This window comes from Peromyscus maniculatus, chromosome 20 (assembly GCF_049852395.1).
Source record: "Peromyscus maniculatus bairdii isolate BWxNUB_F1_BW_parent chromosome 20, HU_Pman_BW_mat_3.1, whole genome shotgun sequence".
NCBI classification, from domain to species: Eukaryota; Metazoa; Chordata; class Mammalia; order Rodentia; family Cricetidae; genus Peromyscus; species Peromyscus maniculatus.
Window position 1 is genome coordinate 70,444,327 of NC_134871.1, and position 23,601 is coordinate 70,467,927.

Sequence of the window (23,601 nt, forward strand, 5' to 3'; positions counted from 1 at the left end):
GGAACCTGGAAATATTTATCATCTCTCTGGGCCTGAAGTCACTTGTTGCTATAGCAACAGGTGTCTGTGTTGGGTTACATACCGCAGTGGAGATGTTCTTAGACCCTTGAAGGAACAAGATGTGTATATATGCAACAGATGTCTGCTGAAAGAATACATTTGTATGTGTGTCTGTTAGAGTGTTTGAGACAGTCTTACTCTGTAGCCTAGGCTAGCCTCATACTTACAGTGACCCTCCAGTCTCAGCTTGTTGAGAGCTGGGATTACAGATGTGTATACCACTACACCTGGCTAAATTCTACTTCATGATCAATTCCTAATGAAATCTCACAATAGCAATCCCTAAAGTCCTGCCCTGAGAATTCGACTCTAGTGAGCCTGGCCAGGCAGCTGACAAGCTGGATTTCAGATACTTGGAGAGCAGAAGTAAGGGTTAGCAAGTGAATGTGAGGGGTGGTGACACTTGGTGAATGTGGGTGGGACATGTTCCAGGGTCTTCTGACCCATTCTTCTAACTCTTCTATAGAGTAGGAGGGACACACCTTTAAAAATCCACAGCCTGCCTGGGCGGTGGTGGCGCACGCCTTTAATCCCAGCACTGGGAGGCAGAGGCAGGCGGATCTCTGTGAGTTTGAAGCCAGCCTGGTCTCCAAAGCAAGTTCCAGGAAAGGTGCAAAGCTACACAGAGAAACCCTGTCTCGGGGGGAAAAAAATCCTCAGCCTACTTCTTTGATGGCAAGAACCTTCGCCTAATGCAGTTTATTTAATGCTGTCAATTGAGGTAATGTGAGTGGGGCTAAATGATAATGTGTAGTGTTGGCAGACCTTTGTTTCAGGTGTAATGACTCTAATGTAGTTCTGAAGAAAGTCTGCAGACACACACTAACTGGAGGCCCTCCCTAAGAGCCCTCCTGCGTTCTTTCAGGCTTTTCTCCCAACACTCTCCTGCTCCAGCTGCATTTCTCACTATTCTGCAGGTTCAGGTCATGCCCATGCTAGCCTCCCTCAGCTGGAAGGCTCAGGTCATGCCCATGCTAGCCTCCCTCAGCTGGAAGGCACTCTTACATTTATCGGAGGAACTACTGACCACCCACAGTTCCCATTTTAAATTCAGCCAGTACTAGAAAACCTACCACCCAGTCCTTGCCCGCTAAGTTCCCACAGACGTGCATATCTTAGGCAAACAAATAGACTCTAAGCTTCCGGCAGACAGGAGCTCCTCTAATTCACCTCATAATGCCCCTTAGGTCCAGCTCAGCCTCCTGAACAAAGGAATTTATTGCAAATATTTGACACATTAAACTCTTGGGGATATAGGCTGCATAAATGTTAACAGGGAAAAGAACAACAGAGGAGTGGTTTTTAAAAATGCCCTTGCTCAGGGGAGACCCGACAGTCTGCCACAGAGAGCTCGCAGACAGGGAAGCAGCTGACGGAATGTGAGGATGCATCCTCACGCTGCATTCGGTGGGAACCGGAAAGCAGAACGGAAGGGTGCTTCATTCTGTTGTGTTCAAAAGTCGGCAGGCCTCTTCCCCTTCAGAGGAGCATAAGCCTGTGCAGAGTGTTTCCTCCTCAATCAGCTCCTCCACAGAAAGGGTCTGCGGGGACTGGGGCCGCACAGATGGCGGAGAGGCTCATCAGGAATGCGGCAAGGGGAGAAGAAGGAGGTAGGAACTGAACTTGGGCCACCAGGCTTAGCAGCAAGAGCCATGAGCGGCTGAGAGCCGTGAGCCGCTGAGAGACGTGAGCGGCTGAGCCACCTTCAGCCCAGAGTGTCGTCTTCACGGGGACATTCTCTCTTTACCTTGCTCTCAATAACTTTCCAGTACTCAAGGACTGCAGCTCTCCCATCCAGGCCGTTTCTCTTGTTAGTCCAGTGTCTGCCTAGGCCAGCCCTGAACTCACAAACTCCCGGTCTCGGGTACAGGCTACCTAGCGAGTTCCTCGGGGCAGACTTGGGTGTGCGCCTCTCTCCCTATCTCGTCAGGGTCCAGGACCAGAAGAACAGTGTGCTACCTGAACGACCAGTTCTGCTTAGGAAACACTTGACTCTGAAGTTCAGGGTCACCTCCTGTTTCCAACTCGGTCTTAGTATATAGAGTTTCATAGAGAACATCAACCTCCTCTTTTTATAGATGAGAGACCTGAAGCCAAGAACCGAACATTCCTTAGGGAAGGTTTTGGGATCTAGGCTTAAAGGAGACAAAGGGCTCTAAACCCGCTGGACGGTGGCGGCACACACCTTTAATCCCAGCACTCGGGAGGCAGAGGCAGGCGGATCTCTGTGAGTTCGAGGCCAGCCTGGTCTACAGAGTGAGATCCAGGACAGGTCCAAAGCTGCACAGAGAAACCCTGTCTCGGAAAACCAAAAAAAAAAAAGTATCATGTTGACAACAGGCCAGAGGAAATCAGGCAAAACCAAGTGACCCCTGTGGGTTTAAAACGTTTTCTCTTTTGTGGTACCCAGGATTCTGCTCAATAGGTAAGTGCTCTCACACTAAGCCGTATCACGTTGATTTGGTTTTGTCTTTTGGGTTGTTTTTCTTTTCTTTTCTTTGTCGTTCTTCAGCCACAGTGCCGCTTTCTCTAGGGGGGCTCCCTGTCCCCCACTGGTAACGAGACCTTCCCACCAGCGCTGTGCTCAGACCCTCCAGATGTCTAGTCAGACGGCCTCCGGAGAGGCAAAGTTAGGGCGAGCGAGGTAACAAAGGCTGGCCACACGAACCCTTTATTCTCCTCTTGCCCTTCACGTGACCTCAAAAGACAGACCTGTACAGCGCCCCTCCCCGCCCTCACGGGAGGCCAACACCAAGAACTGCATCTACAACTGTGTCCCACCGGTCTCCCCTGGCAATGGCCTGTGCACAGCCGGACGCCCGTAATCCTCTCCAGCGGCCAGTGTGCCACCTCCGGACGGCAACACCGATCTTACACAGACGGTCACTGCACGAAGAGCGTGCGCTCTTTTCTTTTAGCGCCTGCCTCTCCCCACAACCACCTTTTCTACTCGGGAGTCGGGAGGCGGTGGCTGAGCAAAGACAATGCTCCGGATGGTAAAATCAAAATACCTTTAACGGCGTAGGGAAAGGGCTGAGATGGAACTCAGCTGGCAGAAAGTCGGGGTTCAAACCCCAGCGGCCAAAAGGTGTGACGGCACACGCCTGTAATCCCAGTATTCAGAAGCTAGAGGGAGGCAGGGAGACGGGAAGTTCAAAGGCATAGTGAGTTTGGGAGTACAAGAAACTCTTGTCTCCAAAAATAAACAACTGAAGCGTGCTGAGAACAGTCACACACACACACACACACACACAGAGGCAACTTTGAAGACCGAGGCTGCAGGATTCAAAGACCAGCCTGGGCTACATTTTAAGACCCTTTTCTCAAAAAACAAACAAGCAAGTAGACCATGAAGGGTGTCCCCATAACTCTCTCTCTCTCTCTCTCTCTCTTTCTTTTTTTTTGAGACACGGTCTCTCCATGTAGTCCTGGCTGTCCTGGATCTCACTCTGTAGACCAGGCTGGCCTCAAACTCACAGAGATCTGCCTGCCTCTGCCTCCCGAGTGCTGGATTTAAAGGCCTGTGCCACCACGCCTGGCTGTCCCCATAATCTGAATGGATGGGCAAGTTATAGGGGTCAGTTGAATAGGTGGCCGTTTCAGGAAGGGCACACGTAGGTCCTGGGTCACCACCAAGGGAAGGCCTAAGAAGCAGGACAGGCTACGGGGCACAGCTCCTCCTCACCCCAACATAGAGTCTCTTGTAGCTCAGGCTGGTCTTGAACTCGGTACACACACAGCCTAGGATGCCACGAACCGTCTCTGCTCCTGCCCACTGGCTCCATTCACACCAGTTTAAACAACACTCAGGGGGGTGTGGGGGACTGTGTGGACTATCCCGGTCCTCGGTGAATCCCTGAAACAAACTAAGTGGGCACCGGGGCCGCTGTCACTTACTCTGGGGGGCCAGGACCCTGCGATGGATTCATCACCTGGGAAACGCGCTCCTTGCTTTACGGCTGGGACACAGTCCGCGACCCCGGGGGCTACCACCGCTTGTGCCTTCCTGTCGCCCTTTCTGGGCCAGGCTGAGGGCTGCAGAGGGCTCCCGGGGGGCAGCTGTCCCCGCGGCTGCGGCTGCTGCTCCCACCTCGGCCCGTGTTCAAGGCCACCCGCTCCCCCTGGGTGTCTGGGCGCAGGACCCCTCTCCGGGCCCGGGCCCCCGAGGCCGGGCTGCCTACCTTCTCCTGGGCCCTGCTGAACTTCTTCTGCACTTGCTTGGCGAAGAGGCCCGCGGCTCCGCCCGCCTTGCCCTCTGCCATCCTGCCGGCTGCGGGGGCGCTGCCCCGTCCTGTGGTTTCTAGAGGCCCCGAGAGGAAGTGCGGCCTCCCAGCATGCCTCGCGCCAGGCCCAGAGGGGCGGGCCTTCACACCCTGCCTGCAGCCTGCAGGGCCTGGGCGGCCTGGACCACCCCACCCCACCCTGCGAGGACCACTGGGCACGCCATCCAGCTTCCCGGGAGGACCACTGAGGCACGCCACCGTCCAGCCAGCCACTGGGCACGCCACCGTCCAGCCAGCCACTGGGCACGCCATCCAGCTTCCCGGGAGGACCACTGAGGCACGCCACGGTCCAGCTAACCACTGGGCACGCCACGGTCCAGCTAACCACTGGGCACGCCACGGTCCAGCTAACCACTGGGCACGCCACGGTCCAGCTAACCACTGGGCACGCCACGGTCCAGCTAGCCACTGAGGCACGCCACCGTCCAGCTAACCACTGAGGCACGCCACCGTCCAGCTAACCACTGAGGCACGCCACCGTCCAGCTAGCCACTGAGGCACGCCACCGTCCAGCTAGCCACTGAGGCACGCCACCGTCCAGCTAGCCACTGAGGCACGCCACCGTCCATCTAGCCACTGAGGCACGCCACCGTCCATCTAGCCACTGAGGCACGCCACCGTCCATCTAGCCACTGAGGCATGCCACCGTCCAGCTAACCACTGGGCACGCCACCGTCCAGTTCCCTGCAAGGACCACTGGGCACACCATCGTCCAGCTAGCCACTGGGCATGCCACCGTCCAGCTAACCACTGGGCACCTCACCATCCAGCTAGCCACTGGGCATGCCACTGTCCAGTTCCCTGCAAGGACCACTGGGCATGCCACCATCCAGCTAACCACTGGGCACACCACTGTCCAGCTGCCCAGGAGGACCACAGTGGCAGACCACTGTCCAGCTCAAGTGCTTCCCCAGGCAACAGGCTGGCGTCCACGGGGGCATTTGGAGCTGAGAGGGCAGCTGGGTTGTTCTGAGGAAGCTGGCCAAGAAGGGCTTGTTTACGGTGGACTTTGGTGGGTGCACGAGACCAACGTGGAAACGCTGGCCCTGGGGTGGGAAAAGAATGCCCCATTGAACAGGGTCTTCGAATGTGTACCCTTGGTTTCCAAAAGCTGAACGGGACCTGAAAAGGACTGAAATGAGGGGACAGAGAAGATTGAGTTCCACTCAGTGAGGACGTTTAGTGGACCAGAAACCACCAATGGGCTGTATGGATATTGATGCTGGGTGGCTTATGTCTCAGCCTGGGTTGCAGTTTAGCCGGCTGTAAGCCTGGAAATTGTAGGGACAGAAGGTGGGCAGAATCCAGATCTGGATTTGAGAGGAAGACTGGAAAGAGAGATGATGTCCTCAGGAAGGGGGATGTCATGAATAAAGTACTGAGGAGGAGGAGCCACACTTTTGATCCCAGCCCTTGGGAGGCAGAGGCAGGTGGATTTTTGTGAGTTGGAGGCCAGCCTGTTCTACAAAGTGAGTTCCAGGACAGCCAGAGCTACACAGAGGGACCTCGTCTCAAAAAAGCCAAAAAGAAATAAAGTGCTGAGGAGGAGATCGCAGGAGAAGCCTGAACTGGACAATGGCAAGCAAGCCTTTCGGGTCAAAGCACAGCACGTTAGATGGACACAGAATGGGAATTTAGACACGGATTATACAAGTTGGGGTGGACAACAGAGATTACAACTATGGTTTCTCTAGGGAATAGGTCTTCTTCCAGTGACGTTCCGCCTGATCACTTAGAGGGGCTAGCTGAAAGGCATGGATGGATACAAGGTTTGGGGTAACCATTTATTCCAGAACCTCAGAGAGCTGGTAAAATCCCCTCAAGGAAAGGAAGATGTCATAAGTGACTTCCTGTGGGATGCAGAGGGAAGCTGGAGGCCTGCCCCAAATTGCCTGCCATTGCTTTCAATTTCTTTCAGGCAAATAGACACTGCACTCAAGGTCAGTAGTGCACCAAGCATTGCAGTACACTGGGAAGCCAAGCGTGAAAGGCAACCCCCGTCTCAAGGTGCTTAGTGTGGTGGTAGATTGGCAATCGGATGATCATCCGGTAATGCGCTTGATTCGTTTATGGAGATGGATACAAATTTTTCAAGCAATAGGTGGTTAGGGAATGGACATTAGTTTCGATGATGGCCTGGAAAAGGCAGATTAAGAAAATGGAAGGACTTCATTATAGACTAGGAAAGAGCAGAGAAATACAGAGACTCTTGGTCCTGCTGAGATGCTGGGAGAAGATAAAACGGGCAGCCAGGGTGTCGTTAGCAGAAGCCCAATATGTGTGTCACTCCCAGGACGTCACAACTTCAGCAAAGTGTCCTGACGATTACCTCCTAAGAAGCACTTTTCTTTCTTAGTGTTTGCTTGAGACGGGGCCTGAACTTAGGCAATCCCGCTTCAGCCTTCCGAGTGCTGGGCTTGCAGATGTGCACTACTAAGAAGCTCTCTGGTGCAATTGACTCATTGGTGCTGAGGGAAGAGTAAGATCAAGCTTGGGAATGCCTGCGGGTCATGCAAACAGGCATGCCACAAGATGGCGTGGGCTGGTTTAAGGACCATGGCCTTTGATGGGCTAACTACCTTTGATAGAAAACAACAAGAAAATAAAACAAAAACTGTTTCTTGTAACAGGAAGGACTGATAATTCTCCTAGATTACCCCAAATCCTCTGTGGTGGAATTAGGACGGGAATTCAGGCATCCTGACTCCAGTCCAGCCTGTCATAGCACACACACACACAGTGATGTAGAGGTCATAGCACACACACACACACTGATGTAGAGGTCATAGCACACACACAGTGATGTAGAGGTCATAGCACACACACACTGATGTAGAGGTCATAGCACACACACAGTGATGTAGAGGTCATAGCACACACACACAGTGATGTAGAGGTCATAGCACACACACACAGTGATGTAGAGGTCATAGCACACACTGATGTAGAGGTCATAGCACAGACAGTGATGTAGAGGTCATAGCACACACACACTGATGTAGAGGTCATAGCACACACACACTGATGTAGAGGTCATAGCACACACACACTGATGTAGAGGTCATAGCACACACAGTGATGTAGAGGTCATAGCACACACACACACTGATGTAGAGGTCATAGCACAGTGATGTAGAGGTCATAGCACACACACACTGATGTAGAGGTCATAGCACACACACACTGGGGTAGAGGTCATAACACACACACACACACACACACACACACACACACACACACACACACACGGATGTAGAGACTGTCTCTCCTGCTGCAGGCAGGGGGATCTGCCTCAGCCAGCTCTCCTGCTGCAGGTCTCCTCCCCCAGCCTACCCATCTGCTCTTTAGTGATTGCTGTGAAAAGCTGCTTCTCACTGGCCAAAACTTCTCCTTTCAGTTCCCCTCTGTTTCTCCCAGGCCATTCCTGACACCCTGAGCTGGTCAGGACAACACAGAGTTATCGGTTTCCTGGCTGTGTGGGGTTTCTAGAGCTCAAGATCCGGTTGCCTATTTTAGTCTCCACCTCAAAGTGCTGATTCACGCTCAACTCCAGCCCTGAATGGCTGCCTCTTCCTTTCTGGTCTCCCCCCTCCCTCTCACCCCTTTCTTTTCTCTCTTTGGTATCTCTTCTCCTCCCTCCCCTTCCCACTTTGTCTCGGCTCCCTTAGTCTGCTGGCACCTGACCTCCTAACCCCACACCTCTAGGACATCCTTGGAGTTAGCACTTGTTCCCAATACAGAGCAAAGGGAAGAGGCAGGCCATGGTTGTGGTGAAATTCACCTTAGGACTCACAACTGGATTTCCTGTAGGGTGCTTAATCATAAAAACAAACACGCAATGTGATAATACATTCAGTTTTATTTGCCTTTCTGTATCTGGTTCAATAGTCTCAGAATTGTCCTTCCTCCCCGCCCCCTCCTTTCCCCGGGTGCTGGAGACCCAGCCCAGGGCTTCTCACGTGCTAGACAAGGCTTCCACTGCTGAACCACACCACCCGCACTCCCCCCACCCCACCCCTGTTGCATTGTTGGGGATGAACCCAGGGCTTGGTACATGTTAAACAAGTGCTCTACCACCGAGTGATGACCCCAACCCTCTTTCCTTCCTGCTGACTTCAAGTCTCATCGCAGAGCTAAGAACCATCTTGGGAAGGCAAATGTTGACTCGTTGTCTTGACTCGGGAAAATGTTCAATTGGAGGCTATGACCTGAAGGAAAAGATGTTCTCAGTCAGTAACCTCTGCCCACTTGACTTCCTCGGGGCTTCTAGGTGAGTATGGCAATGCACTGGTTTATGGGGTGGTCAACAGAAAACAGGGTTCCTATGTGACAAGACACCTCAGTGTTAGCCACATAGCCAAGACCGGCAAGGGCAGATGTTAAAATGGCTGTAAGCCAAGATTCATGGAGCAAGGATCCAGAACGTGGTTGGTGGCTGGAAGGCACAGTGACGTGCTGTGTGGCTCCGTGGCTAGAACAGCTAGGCAGTGAGACATCTTTCACAGGTGAAAATTAGGGCACGCTTCAGGGAGAGCTGGGTGCTTGGAGTGCGGGTCTTTCTGAAGCCCGCCCCCCTTGGCTTTGATTCCGGATAGCAACCTGTGTGCTTGATTCCTATTAGAGTAAACTATAAAGGGTGAGGGGTGTGAAGGGGAGCCCCTGTGGAGGGAGGGAAGGGAGTTAGGGAGACAAGGCTTCCCCAGCCTGGGGTTCCCTGCCGAAGGCAGACACTGCCTGGGTCACCTGGGAGCCTCAGCTCAGCATTTTCAGGAACTCACATTATTCATCCAGGAGATGTAAGCAGAGACTCTCGTGAAGACTGTGGGCTTCCTAGAGACGTTACAGCCCAGTTTGGACACAAAGCTGGTCACTCCATGGACAGAATACTGGCCATTCACCAAACAGTGGAGAGGACCTCCAGAGTCACCCTGCCAGAGAGAGCAACCGAATTCTAAAAGTGCAGCTCACTTACTTCCCACTTGTGCGCCAGGGCGCAGGTGCGAGCACACACACACACACACACACACACACACACACACACACACACACACACCACACACACACACACACACACACACACACACACACACACACACACACACACTTTAAAAAAGCAATAATAACTTGAAGTTATATGCACCACTCTGGAGGGGAAAGATAGCAATGAGACACCGACCCCCAAATCCGAGGCAGGACGTGAGTGCTGCAGGGGTGGGGTGGGGTGGGGTTAAGGATGGCCTTGAGAGAGGAAGATTTCCATTGTGTGGATGCACAGGAAGTGGAGGTCCGACTTGGACCCCGGGGTGGGAACAGGGGTGGCCTGCAGGTTCAGATCTCTGCCGCTCTTCCCCAGGGTCGTCAGAGGAGGACTTTCCGCAGTTGGCGCTCTCCTTCCTTCCGTGCGGCAGGTCCTGAGGACTGAACTCAGGCCGGCAGGCTTGCTGAGCCAGCTTGCTGACTGGCTCTAACACTTGCTGCTGTTTGCTCAGGTGGGACTAGAAGTGGACCCCATGGCTTCCTTCACACAGGCTAGGCACGCACGAGTCTCTCTCTCCCCCTCCTCTCTCCCTGTCCCCTTCTCTTTCTCCAGACAGGGCTTTGAGGGGACCGGAGAGATGGCCCAGTAGCTAAGAACACTTGCTGCTCTCAAAGAGACTCCCAGTTCTGTTCCCAGCACCCACGTGGTGGCTTCCCACTGTCCATGACTCTGCTTCCTCCCCAAGGGCCAGACACGCCCACAGTGCCCATACATACATTTATTTTTAATTAGCTTTTTAAGGCATGAACCACATGCCTGGCTGAATTTACTTTTAACTTTTTATTATGTGTATGCACATGTGGAGGCCAGAGAGAGTCTGGCCCCCTGGATCCGGAGATATGGGCAAGTGTAGCTTGTAAGGCACCTGACAGGTGCTGGGAACTGAACTCTGGTTCTCTGGAGGAGCAAGAAGCTGAGCCATCTCTCTAGCCCTGTGCGTGCGTGCGTGCGTGCGTGCGCGTGTGCGTGTGCGTGTGCGTGTGCGTGTGCGTGTGCGTGTGTGTGTGTGTGTGTGTGTGTGTGTGTGTGTGTATAAATGTATGCTAATATATTTAACCTATGGAAGCAGATTTCAAAAGGTTAGCTGAGCTGACATGGTGGCACATGCCTGTAATCCTAGAATTTAGGAATCTGTGAGTTTGAGGCCAGCTTGAGTTACATAGTGAGTTCCAGACCAGTTTGAGCTTTATAGAGAGTCCCTGACCAAAAGAAAAAAAAAAAAAGGTTAGCTGAAAGTGGTGTCCTCTGGGGATGGTGTCAATATGACAAATGACTGTCCTGTTCTTTTCTACTATTCACTATTAAAGATGCGTAGTCTCATTTGACAACACAAGCAATATGTTTAACATTAATAAAAATTAAACTTCAGAAGAAAAGGAGGTGGGGAGATTGCTCAGTTTGGAAGGTGGTTAAAGTCAACACAAAGACCTGGATTTGATCCTCAGAATCCAGATTTAAAAAAAAAAAAAAAAAAAAAAAAAAAAAAAAAAAGCCCCCTGTAATTTCAGTGCTGGGGAGATGAAGGCAGGCAGGCCCTGGACCCTAGCTTATTTTGTAAATTAGGGGGTAGTAAGTGACCTTGTCTCAAAAATAAAGGTTGACAGTGCCTGAAAATGACATCACAGGTTGTCCTCTGCCCCCCCCAACACACACTTGCACACACAGATAAACACGCACAAGAAGAACTAGGGGAAGTGACCAGAAAATTAAAACTGGAGCTAATTCTTCAAAGAGCTCACTACAGCCCTGACTACTCAGGGAAAAATGTTTTCAGCCGATTTTACACACACACACACACACACACACACACACACACACACACACACACAAACCAAATCTCTCCTACCCATGCTCTAGCAAATCAAGGGGAGGAAAATTGAGATTTATTTCATGTGTGCAAATGTTTTGCCTGTGTGTGTGTGTGTGTGTGTGTGTGTGTGTGTGTGCATCACGTGCCTGCCTAGCCAGACCCCTTGGAGCTGAAGTTGAGGATGTCGGGCGGCCAGAGAGTCATCTCTCCACCACACCCCCCAACAATTTTCTGCGAGTATTTCAGAACTAATGGAATGGGGGAAAACGGAGAGTGTAGGACACTACGGCTTGATGCTGACTGGCATGGGAAGGGAATGAGCTGGACGAGATGGAAGGTGTGGCTGGAGATCTAGGTCAGAAGTTCTGAGAAGCTGCAAAAGAACCTGGTGTGGATGTATAAACTGAAGCCAGAGAGAGCCGCAGATCCTCCCGGAAGAGGAGGGGACTCACTTAGGCCTCTGAAAACCTCAAAGGCTTACTATCTGGGGGATCTCCAGTAAGAAAGGATCCAGAGACACATTTATTACAAAGACTTATCAGTTTGGGGGAAATAAATTCTCTAGCTCTTCAGAACTGAAGGCCCTTTGAGAGCATGTGTGTGAATTATTCAGGTGTGTGAATTATTCCTTGAAGAAGGAAAGGAGACCTGGAAGAGGTTGGTTGGTTGTACTGTGCATTAGCCTGTCTCTCTTTTAAAATACTATTGTTCTTGTTATTTATTTTTATTTTGAGGTAGGGTCTTACTATGTACCCCAGACAAGCCTTGAACCCTAAGGTCCACTTGCCTCTGCCTCCCTAGTGCCAGTATTAAAGGCCTGCGCCACCATGCCCGACATCGTAGTGTTTTAGCAGTGAAAGTTTTAGCAGTGAAAACTGGAAAAGCACTGGCTACACGAAACCCGTTGGTCCTTCCATCCTGTTGTAACCAGCACTCAAGCCTCCTGCAGACTTCTCCTCCCCTTCCACAAAGCTGGGGCCTTGCAATCAATTCCTGTGCTGTTGCCACGGGCAGGAAGAAAACCCAGCCCAGAATTAATCCACCCCCTCTGACTAGGTCTCCGAGAAAGAGTGAGTGGAGCCTAGGCCAACCTCACCGCCTTGAAGGACAGTCCTTTCCCGCTCACTATAATTATGCCAGGCATGCGCAACCTTTGCCCCTTCATTTTAAGCAGTCAAGCTGACTTCCTAGTTCATGAGTAACCAGAAGCAATAAAACATAACACCTGCCTACAAACCTGTTCACGTTCTGGGAACATCCGCCACCTCCCACTCCCCGCCCCCAGTTAAAGCCAGCTCCACCTGGACTCTGACTCCCATTCCATTCCTCCCCTCCTTCCTGGGATCGTGGGCCGTCCATTATCCTTCTCGGTCTCCAGGACACCTTCCTTTCTGCCCATTGTCACCCTCAATTTCCTTCCCCATTGAAAGATCCATCTTTCCACGACTGCGGTCTCTGATGCCACCAGATGGTCTGTCCCTCTCCCTGTCCAGGTTCTTGAAGAGTGAACCACATTCCCTGAAGAATGTCTTTCCATCCTTGCCTGTCAACTGTGTTTCTGACCTCACCGTCTACAGATACTCTTGCCATGACCAACAGTTACAGCCCTCATCCATCGCAGCTAGGGGATGACCTGTCAGTCTCTCTCCGGGTCTGTAGATCCGGTTGCATGCTTTTCTCTCTCGTCTATAGCCCTCCCTTGGATCTGGGTGTGTTCTCTCTCCTCCACTCACCCCTGGAACAGTCAAGCCTTCCTGTTCTTGTGGATCTTTCCCAACCCACTCTCTTTACTATTCTGCAACTTTTCCTTGAGGTGAGGGATCACATTTGTTCCCAAGGGCATCTCACCTGGCTTTCTCTCCCAAGCTCCATTTTCTTGTTTTATTTTTTTCTGTTCTCAAGATAATATCTCAGGTATCCTGGGCTGGTCTTGACCTGGCTTTGTAGCCCGAGATGATCTTGATGCTCTGGGCCTCCGTCCTCTGCCTCCCCAGTGCTAGGATTATAGACACACACACACCCACGTCCCATCTATGTGACACTGAGGGAACCCAGGCTTTATGCTTGTGTCATTGGGCTCACAGCTGGAAGATTATCCTTTGGGTTTTTTTTTTTTTTAAAACCATTTCCAAAGGTTATAACCATAGCCAATAGCTCACCGGCCATAGACAACCAGGCGGCAGGCTGGACATGGCTTGGGCGCCTCTGATCCTAGCTCGTTCTAGCCGAAGGGAAAGACCTCTTGTTCCCCTGGTGCTGTGAGCTGGATGTCTTCCTCCATGTCGCCCCTTCCTCTGAGTGACTTTCCTCTTTTCACCTGGGTCACTGGTACTGAACCTTCAAGATTCCTTGCAGGTCTCGGGGAAGGTAGGTCTTTCCCGACTCCAGCAGACAGAGAGAGGTAGTGACTATCGGGGGCCTCCATGTGACTCTGCTTGTCTTTACCAAAATATTTAGCCACAGTGTTACGACACCACCCTTGGTTCCGCAGCGATACAACGCCATACTGCTCTAGGTTCCTTCACTTGTCTTTCTTTCTTTCTTTCTTTCTTTCTTTCTTTCTTTCTTTCTTTCTTTCTTTCTTTCTTTCTTTCTTTCTTTCTTTCTTCCTTCCTCCCTCCCTTCCTTCCTTTCTTTCCTTTTTTTCGAGACAGGGTTTCTCTGTGTAGTTTTGGTGCCGGTCCTGGATCTCACTCTGTAGACCAGGCTGACCTCGAACTCACAGAGATCCGCCTGGCTCTGCCTCCCGAGTGCTGGGATTAAAGGCGTGCACTGCCGCCACCGCCACTGCCTGGCTCACTTGTCCTTGTTTAATTCTCTCTGGATTCCTAGCACCCAGCACAGTTCCTGGCATGTGTGAGACATGCACACAGGTTGAAGCACTGAGCAACCTGTGATATGGTTTACTGTGCGTTGATCTTATCTGAGTTGAGAATTCTCTGCACTGTATAAGATATAGAACTGCTTGGTGCGGGTGCCTCTGCTGTGCCCACCTGCACCCACTCCTGCCAACACCAGAGGAAAGGGCAGCGGCGAGGACGTACAAGAAAAGGGGATGTACAAAGGGATTGGAAGCTGCCTTTCACACAGTTAGTCTCCACCCTCCCCCCAGGCCCAGCCCCACAGCTACCGTTAAAAGAATTTAGGTCACAAGCAACTTCTAAAGACTATACACGTACATAAACACAGGAGCATTAGGGCCCCAGAGAAGCTTTTGAGGTAAGGCCATGGAACGAGGCATTTGCATAGTCCTTCCCACTTTGAGGTCCTGTGACAGAGTAGACAGCTGGGTCCATGCATGGGTGCAAGAGTAGGTGAGGGACTGAGGGTGAGCAAAAGGCAGAGTCCAAAGGGGCTCACTGCGTGCACTCACCTGGCATCCCGAGCGGACCCCGTCTCCCCCGGCACACACCATGGTCCTCTTCACTGTGGAGCCCCAGTAAGAGGAGCTGGAGCAGATGGCATAGTCCACGCTGGGCAGGTATGCCTGCTGCAGGGTCTGAGACAGCTGCCCGTTGGCTGAACGGGACGTCACGTTGGAAGTCAGCACAGGGAGGAATCCTTCCACAGCTCATGTAGCCAGCGTCTTACTGCCCTCTCTTCCTCCTCCTCCTCCCCCCTCCTCCTCCCCCTCCTCCCCTTCCTCCCCCTCCTCCCCTTCCTCCCCCTCCCCTCCTCTTCCTCCCCCTCCTCCCCCTCCTCCCCCCTCCTCCCCCTCCTCCCCCTCCTCCTTCTCCTCCCTCTTCTCCTCTCCCTCCTTCTTCTCCTCCCCCTTCTCCTCCCCCTCCTCCTCTTCTTCTTTCTTCTACAGGGTCTCACTCTGTAGCCCTAGCTGTCCTAGAACTGGCCTTGAACTCACAGAGATCCGCCTGCTTCTGGGCTCTGAGTGCTGGGACCAGAGGCCTGTGCCACATCGATTTATCTCCACTTCCTAAGAGCTGAGTTCAGGGGTTGGAGAGATGACTCATTGGTTAAGAGCCCTTGCTGTTCTTGACGAGGACCTGAGTTCAGTTCCCAGCACCCTTCTGGGCAAACACCCTCTTCTGAACTCTGCAGGCCCTGCACGTCGTACATGTGCAGACACGTACACATACATAGTTAAAAACAATAAACACGAATCATTTTTAAAAGGAGCTTAGTACAGCTTTCCTTTATCTGGCTCTTTTGAGTCTTCACAGCCATTTTGCATCTGATGCCATTTCTGTAGGCCCTTACAGTCCTTTCCTGTTGGAGAACCACGGTGCTATTACAGGAACTGAGAGCTGGATTAGAAGCCTGTCTGTGTCTGCCCCCGACTTTCCCAATAGACTGTGCTCAAGTAAGGACTCGACTCTTCTCCAGGAACCCGACTCCTGCCTGTGGCTGCCAGGCTTCCGTTTCCACGTTCCTAACGCCTCTGTTCACAGCTCTCCCATCTTTCCACATCATTTGGGTAACATTCCCACCAAGATGAGGAGAGGGGAGCAGAGGCCTCCTCTGCCCTGTGACTGGATCTGCAGCCACCCAGGTCTGTTTACTTCAGTTCATCGGGGTACCTGTCTGTGCAGGGGCAGAGACCTGTAACCAGTCACATGACCAAGTGCTTTACTTTCTTTTCTGCCCAATTTCCTAATGCATAAGATAAGGGCCTGCACAAAATAATTTCTCTGGTAAGTTTTTCTTTTCTTTCTTCGGTTATGAGAGTCTGTGAACCTCTGACTCAACTGTATCAGTGATTTGATCTGTGGCTCTCTAAGTCGTCTGTCTCTGGCTGTGAATGTCTAGAACCATAGAAAATAATGCCCAAGGAGCTCACCCATTTCATCAACATCCCAGTGGTGTACGGTGGGAGCATGTACGACTTACTTTTGGTCCTTCCCCAGCCTGTGATGTAGCAGGGAGTGTTGTTGGCCAGGGTGGTCCCCTCCTGGGGCAGAACCCCCAGCTGGATGTAGTTATTGAGTGTGACACTCTGGGCCAAGCGCAGCAGGGCGATGTCATAGCTGCGGGAGAGACGGAGGTGGCTTACCCACGGTCAGGTCTGCTGTTCACAGGACTCAAGTCCAGTCCTGAGCACCAGCTGCCTGTAACTCCAGCTCTGGGCAATCTGATGACTTCTGGACCTGCACACACGTGAACACACAGACAGACAGACAGACAGACACACACACGCACAGACACAGACACACACATACAGACAGACAGACAGACACACACACGCACACACACACACAAAGGAGGGGGCAAACTCGGAAGCAGTTGGTTGCGGGACATTCGATGAGTAGCAGCACCACCTGCTGGCAGGACGTTGGAATTGCAGCCTGGCTCTGCTCCGCCCCCTGGGGTGGTGGACAGCCAGAGCCATAAAAACCCGCAGGTGGTGTGATCTCCGTTACAGAGTTCTCAACAGGTAGGAGTCTGAGACATCTGTCAGAATTATGCCAGTTACCTGAAGCCACTCCTACACTCTCTACAGAACAAGACCTTTTTAATCTTTTGTGGTGCTGGGGGGGGGGTGCATCACGCTCAGGGTTGGACTGGGTCACAATCTTGCACCAACATCCCCTTCTGTGACCACTATTTTTTTTTCTAGTGCCAGGGATTGAACCAGAGCCTCAAGCATGTCAGGCAGGCACTTTGCCACTGAATTACGTCCCCGGTTCTTGTGTTACTTTTTATTTATTTTTTGGTAGACATGGGGCTAGGTGTTTCAGAACCTGGGTCGTTCTGATCCCAGGCTGTCTTTGTTCCGACCATGTAGTTGATAATGACTTTGAACTGCTGATGATCCTGCCTTAGCCTTTCAAGTGCTGGGCTTACCAGACTGTCCCATTAAGGGCAGCTCCCTAACTACCAAGTTAATGATTACCTTTCCAAAACTTTACAACCCACCTTAAGAAAATTCCCCAGGGCTGGGGTGGGGCTCAGGGGGTAGAGTACTTGCCTGGTATTTTCAAGGCTCTAGGTTCCTTTTTCCACACCAAAGCCAAACCAAACCGAAACAAAATTTCCTTGTATGGATGAAGTATTTTCCACAGAGGGCGTAAATAACAAAGAACAAACAAAGCCCTGGGCGGTGCTGAGATCCTAGAACCCCAGCACTCGGGAGGAGGCAGGGTGCAAGCAACCTCGGCTACACAGTGAGTTCAAGGCCAGCTTGAGTTACATGAGAGACTCTCCAAAGACCAAAACCAAACCAAAACACCCACCCCTAGAAAAACAGAGACATTAAAACAGACAAGTCCTCCCATATCCAGCTGTGCGGCCCCACCCACAAGAGATAAACCCAAAGCTCTTCAGGCATTCAGGTGTGCTCCTGGCCAAGAGGCCAGCACATGGCCTGAGGCAGGACATGGGGCTGTCTTCCAGGCTCCACTCAACAAGGCCAGGCTACAAAAGCCACACAGGAAGTTTCAGGCCATCCCTCCATCACCCCACTCCCCCCCACCCCCCACCCCCTGAGAACAAGTGAGGGAAACAGGGGCCCAGTGGCCAGGCCCCCCCCCTGCTCCAGCGCACAGCCGGTTTAGTGTCCTGCCTACCCCGCAGCCACGTTGTCCTTGTTCCAGCTGGGGTGCACCACGATCTTCTGAACGCTCACGTACTGCTCTGTGCCGTCGTTCTGGCTCAGGTTGTGATCGCCAACAACCACACGGAAAGTCATCTGGCTGGAGAGAGAGGAGGAAGCCTGAGGGACCGCCCGCCCCCCTTAGAGGGGAGGAGGGCAGTGGTGACAGTTTACTTTTGGGACAGACACACAGGAGGGCAAAAGGTTAGGACACAGCAAGTCCCCCCATTCCCTAAAGTTACCAACTTGTGGCAGCAGAAAAAAAAATGCAACCAGCTGCACATTCTCAGTTTATTAAGCTAACAGTATAAGTTGAATATGATAGTACCCGACGGCACCTATCCGTGAGGGAAATAAACTTATTGGTTACACACACACACACACACACACACACACACACACACACACACACACACGTGTTGTTGTTGTTGGTTTAGATAGGGTCTCATCCCAGGCTGGCTTCAAACTCTCAATCCTCCTGCCTCAGCCTCCTGTACCAGGGTTACAGATGTACCATCACTACATACGATTTAGATCAGTAACTCCGAAAGTGTGGTCCTGGACCATGCTTACAGTCACCTGGAAACTTGTTGGGGTCTGGGGAGAGGGCCAGTGAGAGAGGTTCACTGTGCGAGCCTGAGGAGACAGAGGCCTCTGACCCCAGCTCTGAGGCAGAGCTGCGTCCCAGGGCCTCGCTGCCCAGCCTAGCAAAAACATCAAGTCCCAGGTTAAACAGCGACTCTTTCAGAAGATCAGGTGACGTGATCGAGGAAGACTTTCTGATGTTGACCTCTGACCTACACAAAGGCCCATGTGGGCAATCACACACCTGTATACGCTCGTACACACACGCATGCCCCCTCCCCTCCCGCCCCCACAAATACACTCATCAGGCCTCACCCGGGACGTGCCGTATCAGAACTCTGCTGAGGGGACCCACCAACTGGCTCTATGTGCTTCCTGTGTGATTCTAATGTGTTCAAATCTGGGAACCGGGCAGGGAGGGATGGTCCCGCGGATAAGGGCACTTGTTATGCAAGCAGGTAACCTGGGTTCTGGGCCTGGGATGGGAAAATCAGCTCCACACAGTTGTCCTCTGATCTCTGTATGTACATCATGCAGTGTGTCCCCTCCCCGCCCCCCCCCCCCCCCCCGCATCCTGCACACACAATTCACACACACACACAACAACAACAACAATACCAATAATACTACTACTAATAATAACACATTCCAACTTTTTAAAAAGGAAACTGTTGCTTGTTACAAGCAGGGAAAATTGACCAGTACTCAGACGCTGAGTCAGTGTTTAAGTGTCTCCTCCATTCTCTGTAATATTTTCCCACTTCAGAGATGAGAGACTGGGAGAGCAGAGAAGGTCACATGGCCATAGATACGGGAACGGGATTTGAATCTGGACCTGCTGGACTCCAAAGCTTGTACTTCCTCTATACTATCCCCTCAGTGACCCCCAAACACAATTGGGCTCAGCGGTGACCCTCTGCCAGCCCTGCCCGGAGAAGTCCAAGTTACACGTTCTTCCAGAAGGGTCAGTCGAGTCCTCCTAGGGGCGCGGAAACCGACTGCTCCTCACCTGTCCACACAGTGAGCGGCCGTCATCACCCAGTTGCGTCGGATGAGGGTTCCTCCGCAGGTGTGGTACCACAACCCTCCAGAACGGTACTGGAGGGAAATCTAGTCAGGAGGGAAGAAAGCAGGGAGGCTGGAGTTATCTTCTAAAACTCCTGACATTATTCAAAACATTCTCTAAGCCGGGCAGTGGTGGCACACGCCTTTAATCCCAGCACTCGGGAGGCAGAGCCAGGCGGATCTCTGTGAGTTCGAGGCCAGCCTGGGCTACCAAGTGAGTTCCAGGAAAGGCACAAAGCTACACAGAGAAACCCTGTCTCGAAAAAAAAAAAAAAAAAAACATTCTCTAACTTCCTGGACCGGGGATAGCAAACCGATCTCCCCCTCGGCCGATGGCTCTGGACCGGCTGGAAGCGGCTTGCTGAGAAGAGGTATTAGTCGCTTCTGGGGTCGGCTGGAAAGAGTCTCTGCCGTTTGGTGACATTTGCTACACACACATGAGAAAGCAAAGGCACACACAGGCACCTTAGGCATCTCTACACTAGGATGCTGCCGTGGGTTAAAACTCAGGTTCTTTTCTCTCTCCTTTCCAAAAGGGAGCCAAGCGTTGCTCCTTCAGCCAAGCCCTGCAGGTTCAGGTCTCAGGGTCCCCTCTTCAATGTCTTCTAGAAGTACCCCGGCCTCCCACATCGGGGAGGACTTAGAATGCCAATGGAATATTTTTTTTTTAAAAAAAAATCAGTTTGTGTTTTCTCATTTTATACAATAGATCTACTTCTGAAAATTGGGTTCAGACTGCTGTAAGTTAAGTTTCATTGTAATTGCAGAATTCCTCTGGAAGTTATGACTGGTGAGCAGCTCTTGTGCCGACTTTGTGTGTTCATCTCTGCATTAAGTCAGGCTCAAGTGTCCTGTTGAGGATGTGGAAAGATGGGGCTGGAGAGGTGGCTCAGCGGTTAAGAGCGCTGGCTGTTCTTCCTGAGAACCCAAGTTCAATTCCCAGCACCCTCATGGCAGCTCACAACTGTCTGTAGCTCCAGTTCCAGAGGATCCAACACCCTCACACAGACATACATGCAGGCGAAACACCAGTGCATAGGATATAAAAATAAATAAAATTTAAAAAGGATGTGGGAACACTAGCCCCTGTGTTTGGGGCACACTGTGACGTAGTAAATGCATGTGTGTTTCAGGGCATGTGGTGCCTTTGGGGTCCACCAGTCACATAGTCTGTGACTGTGTCACACTGGCTGTCACAGGAATAATGAAAACAGCTTGTGAGGAGAGGATGTAACTCAGAGGCACCAGCGAGGTCCTGGGTTCAAGCCCTCACTACAGAAAGAAGGAACGAGGTTTGGGTCACAAGTAAAATCACTGGTTATGCAAACCTGATGGCCTGCGTATGAATCCCCAGAACCCACTCGAGGGACTGGTGTGTTCATCCCAGCACTTGGGAGGCAGAGTCTGTGTGTTCGAGATCAGCCTGGTCTATATTGCCAGTTCTAGGCCGGCCAGGGCTAACATGGCGAGACCCTGCCCCACACCACAAACCCGAACCTGGATGTGGTGGTGAGCACCTGCGATTCCCAGCACCCTGTGGTGAGGTGGGAGGTGGAGATGGAGAATGAGCTGGAAGGTTGAGAGGTCAGTGAGGGAGGGAGGGGTTGGTGCTGGCTGGAGCATGGGAGTCTGCCGCATACATCGTGGAAGGCTCTAGCTGCCCTGTGGCGCTCTGGCACTTTCTCTGTGTCTGTCTGTCTGTCTGTCTCTGTCTCTGTCCCCCCCCCTCTCTCTCTCACACACACACAACACACACACACAACACACACACACACACACACACACACACACACACACACACACACACACACACGCCCATTGAGACTGGTGTATAAGTTCCCTCTCCACAAGTCTTTTGCATTTAGAGTTCCACCTCAGTCTGGTCCCACACATCTTTAAAATTCAGAATTAGACGGCAAGTGAGCTCTGCCTGAGGGTAAACACACATATACATGTAAAAATAAAATGTTTCGGGGGGGGGGGCGCATACACAGCATTCCTGGCTTGGGTAGAAGCCTGGGCAGGAGGAACCACCCACCTGAGATGGCCAGGAGTTCCTCTGGACCTCAGTCCCTCCAACCACCCGTGCGTTGGTTTCTGGAAAGTCCTGGGTGCTGTGTCCTTTGTGGGACGGAAGAAAGAAAAGTGGGTGATGACTAAGCATGGGGTCAGCGGGGTGGGGGTGGGAGCAGCAGCCTGGCTTTGAAGACTGTTAGCTTTGTCTGCAAATTCTCAGCTCTCCGCAACAGGCCCGGGGGCCCAGCCCTGAGCTGTCGCGCCTCTTTTGCCTCTTTTGAAAACAGAGCCTCAGAGCACCTCCTGCTTCTCTGGGGTGTGTGAGAACTCTGGCTGGCAGGGGGAGACCTTTCCCAAACCAGCAGGCGAGGGGCCCACAGGTGCCCATGCTCTTCCCCGGCTCAAGGTCACCTTGAGGAGCCCCCTCCCCATGCTTTGGCAGGATTCTCCAGAAGCCGTGGACAGCAGTCGGGAGGGTTGGTGGGGAACCACTAAAGGGGCTTCGTTATGCTTCTTGGCCAGGCACCTGCCCCCCAGCAGGCACCTGCCCGGCAGGCAGTCAGAGCTCCTCAGTCCGGCCTCTCTTCTGCTCCAGAGGGTTTCTGCTAGATTGACAGGCACAGCTTTCCACCTGCCTCTGAGACAGAGAGCTAGCCTGGGCTTAGAGACTTTCTGACCCTCCTGCTCAAATGCCCCTCCCTCAGAGCTCGGGCCAGAAGAGCCACTCACCATACAGGACCAGGGAAGCGAACACCAGGAAGTGTAACATGGTGCCGAGAGAGCAGACCACTGCCCCTTTGCCATGAGCCGAACCCTCTTTATATTCCTCTTATCAGCAGCTTTGCTGACCTTCCTCCTGCCAGCTGGGCAGGGCTGTGGGTAGAAGGCAGGGACGCACAGGTGCCATGGCAGTGCAAAGGAAAAGTTTTCAAGTCAACTCATTTATCTGTTATTCAAAGACAGGACAAGGTTAGGACTCAGTTAACCTGTTTCAGTTGAAAAGCATCCAGAAGATCCTTTTTTTTTTTTTCTTTTTTGAGAAATAAGATGGAGGGAGAGCGTACCATCGAGATGGCTGAGAGGGTTAATAGCCTTTGCCCCCCAACTGTCAGCCCCAGTTCAATTTCTAGAATTGACAGAAGGAGTGAATGGAATCTTGCAAGTTGTCCTCTGGTCTCCATGTGCATGTGCTCATGCGCGCGCACACACCATAAATACGTAGATAGCTAAATGTGATAATAAAAAAAATTTAAGATGCAGAATGAGGATTGCTTTTCTTTCAGGTGAGCCCCACGTTGTCAGAATCTCTCTCAGCATCCACCGCTGCCCCACTGTACACTGTGGAACTATAACGCAGAGACCTGTCCTGTGCATGTAGGGATTGGGGGCTGGGGAGAATCGGGGAGAAGGAGAGAACACAGCAGCTTCTCTGTGTCCAAAGAGGGAGATGGGGCTTGTCCCCAGCACGTGGATGCAGGCTGGAGCCCAGGAGCAAAGCAAAGAGGACGCTATGGAGAGAAACGGACCTGGAAAGGCTCAGTAGGAAAACCGTGGAGTTCTCAGGGCAAGAGAATGTGGGCAAGCTGAAAGAGGGAACCCTCAGGACTGGGAGGATGAGGGCCATGAGGATGGAGGGCAGAGAGTGCACAAGAGGAAGGGCCAGAAGAGGAAGGAGGAGGTCAGAGGCCAGTGTGCCCCAAAGAGGAGAGAGGACCATCAGCTGGGCCCATGATGGCCGGGGTCATTGCAGGCCTCAGCAAAGGGTGTGGGAGCAGCAGCAGAGCGGAGCCAGGAAGCTGCGTGACTTCCCTAGGGCCCTCTGCTCCTAGGCACCTCAGAGTCCAGGCTTTGGGCCTGCAGGGCTGAGAGAGGCCCAGGAAGGCATTTGCAGAGCTCTGCAGTCTGGCCCCTGAGCCTTCAGGATAGCTCTTTTCCTACAGTCTGCCTCCAGCATCAAAAAACAAACAAACAAAAACAAAAAACAAGCAAACAAACAAACAACAAACCAGAGGCAAGCTCATGGAGAGGGCTGAGGTGGCCAGAGAATCCAGGGCATCTTGCCATTCCTCTCCACCTTCTTGCTTCTCTGGAGACTGAGAGGCAGTTGCTGGTCCAGGATGAGGTGTGTTAAGAGAAAGCTTGAGCGCCTCCTCTTGGGTATAGCCCGGCATGACAGACTCCATCCAATGTCCTCAGC

The 23,601-nt window shown here is 52.2% G+C and overlaps 2 protein-coding genes across 4 annotated transcripts in view; both read right to left on the reverse strand.

Annotated features, from left to right (window-relative positions):
- Bin2 (bridging integrator 2) overlaps positions 1-4,390 on the reverse strand; it is a 27,493-nt gene extending 23,103 nt beyond the window's left edge. For 2 of the 3 annotated variants that reach the window (XM_016000445.3, XM_042264930.2), the window contains exon 1: positions 4,242-4,390. In XM_016000445.3, coding sequence (XP_015855931.2) covers positions 4,242-4,322 — 81 coding nt within the window. In that variant the 5' untranslated portion in view covers positions 4,323-4,390. Of the gene's footprint in view, positions 1-3,957; positions 4,195-4,241 lie in introns of those variants that run through there. The other variant, XM_042264931.2, reaches the window with a different exon arrangement.
- A 3,792-nt stretch (positions 4,391-8,182) lies between these two features.
- Positions 8,183-22,223, reverse strand: Cela1 (chymotrypsin like elastase 1). Its single transcript, XM_006981902.4, has 8 exons — positions 22,134-22,223; positions 21,427-21,509; positions 19,333-19,433; positions 17,713-17,838; positions 16,037-16,173; positions 14,565-14,710; positions 9,122-9,271; positions 8,183-8,551 (listed from the first exon to the last, which is right to left on the reverse strand). The coding sequence occupies exons 1-8, from the start codon at positions 22,171-22,173 to the stop codon at positions 8,534-8,536; spliced, it is 801 nt and encodes a 266-aa protein (XP_006981964.1). The 5' UTR covers positions 22,174-22,223; the 3' UTR covers positions 8,183-8,533.
- Positions 22,224-23,601: the final 1,378 nt, after the last annotated feature.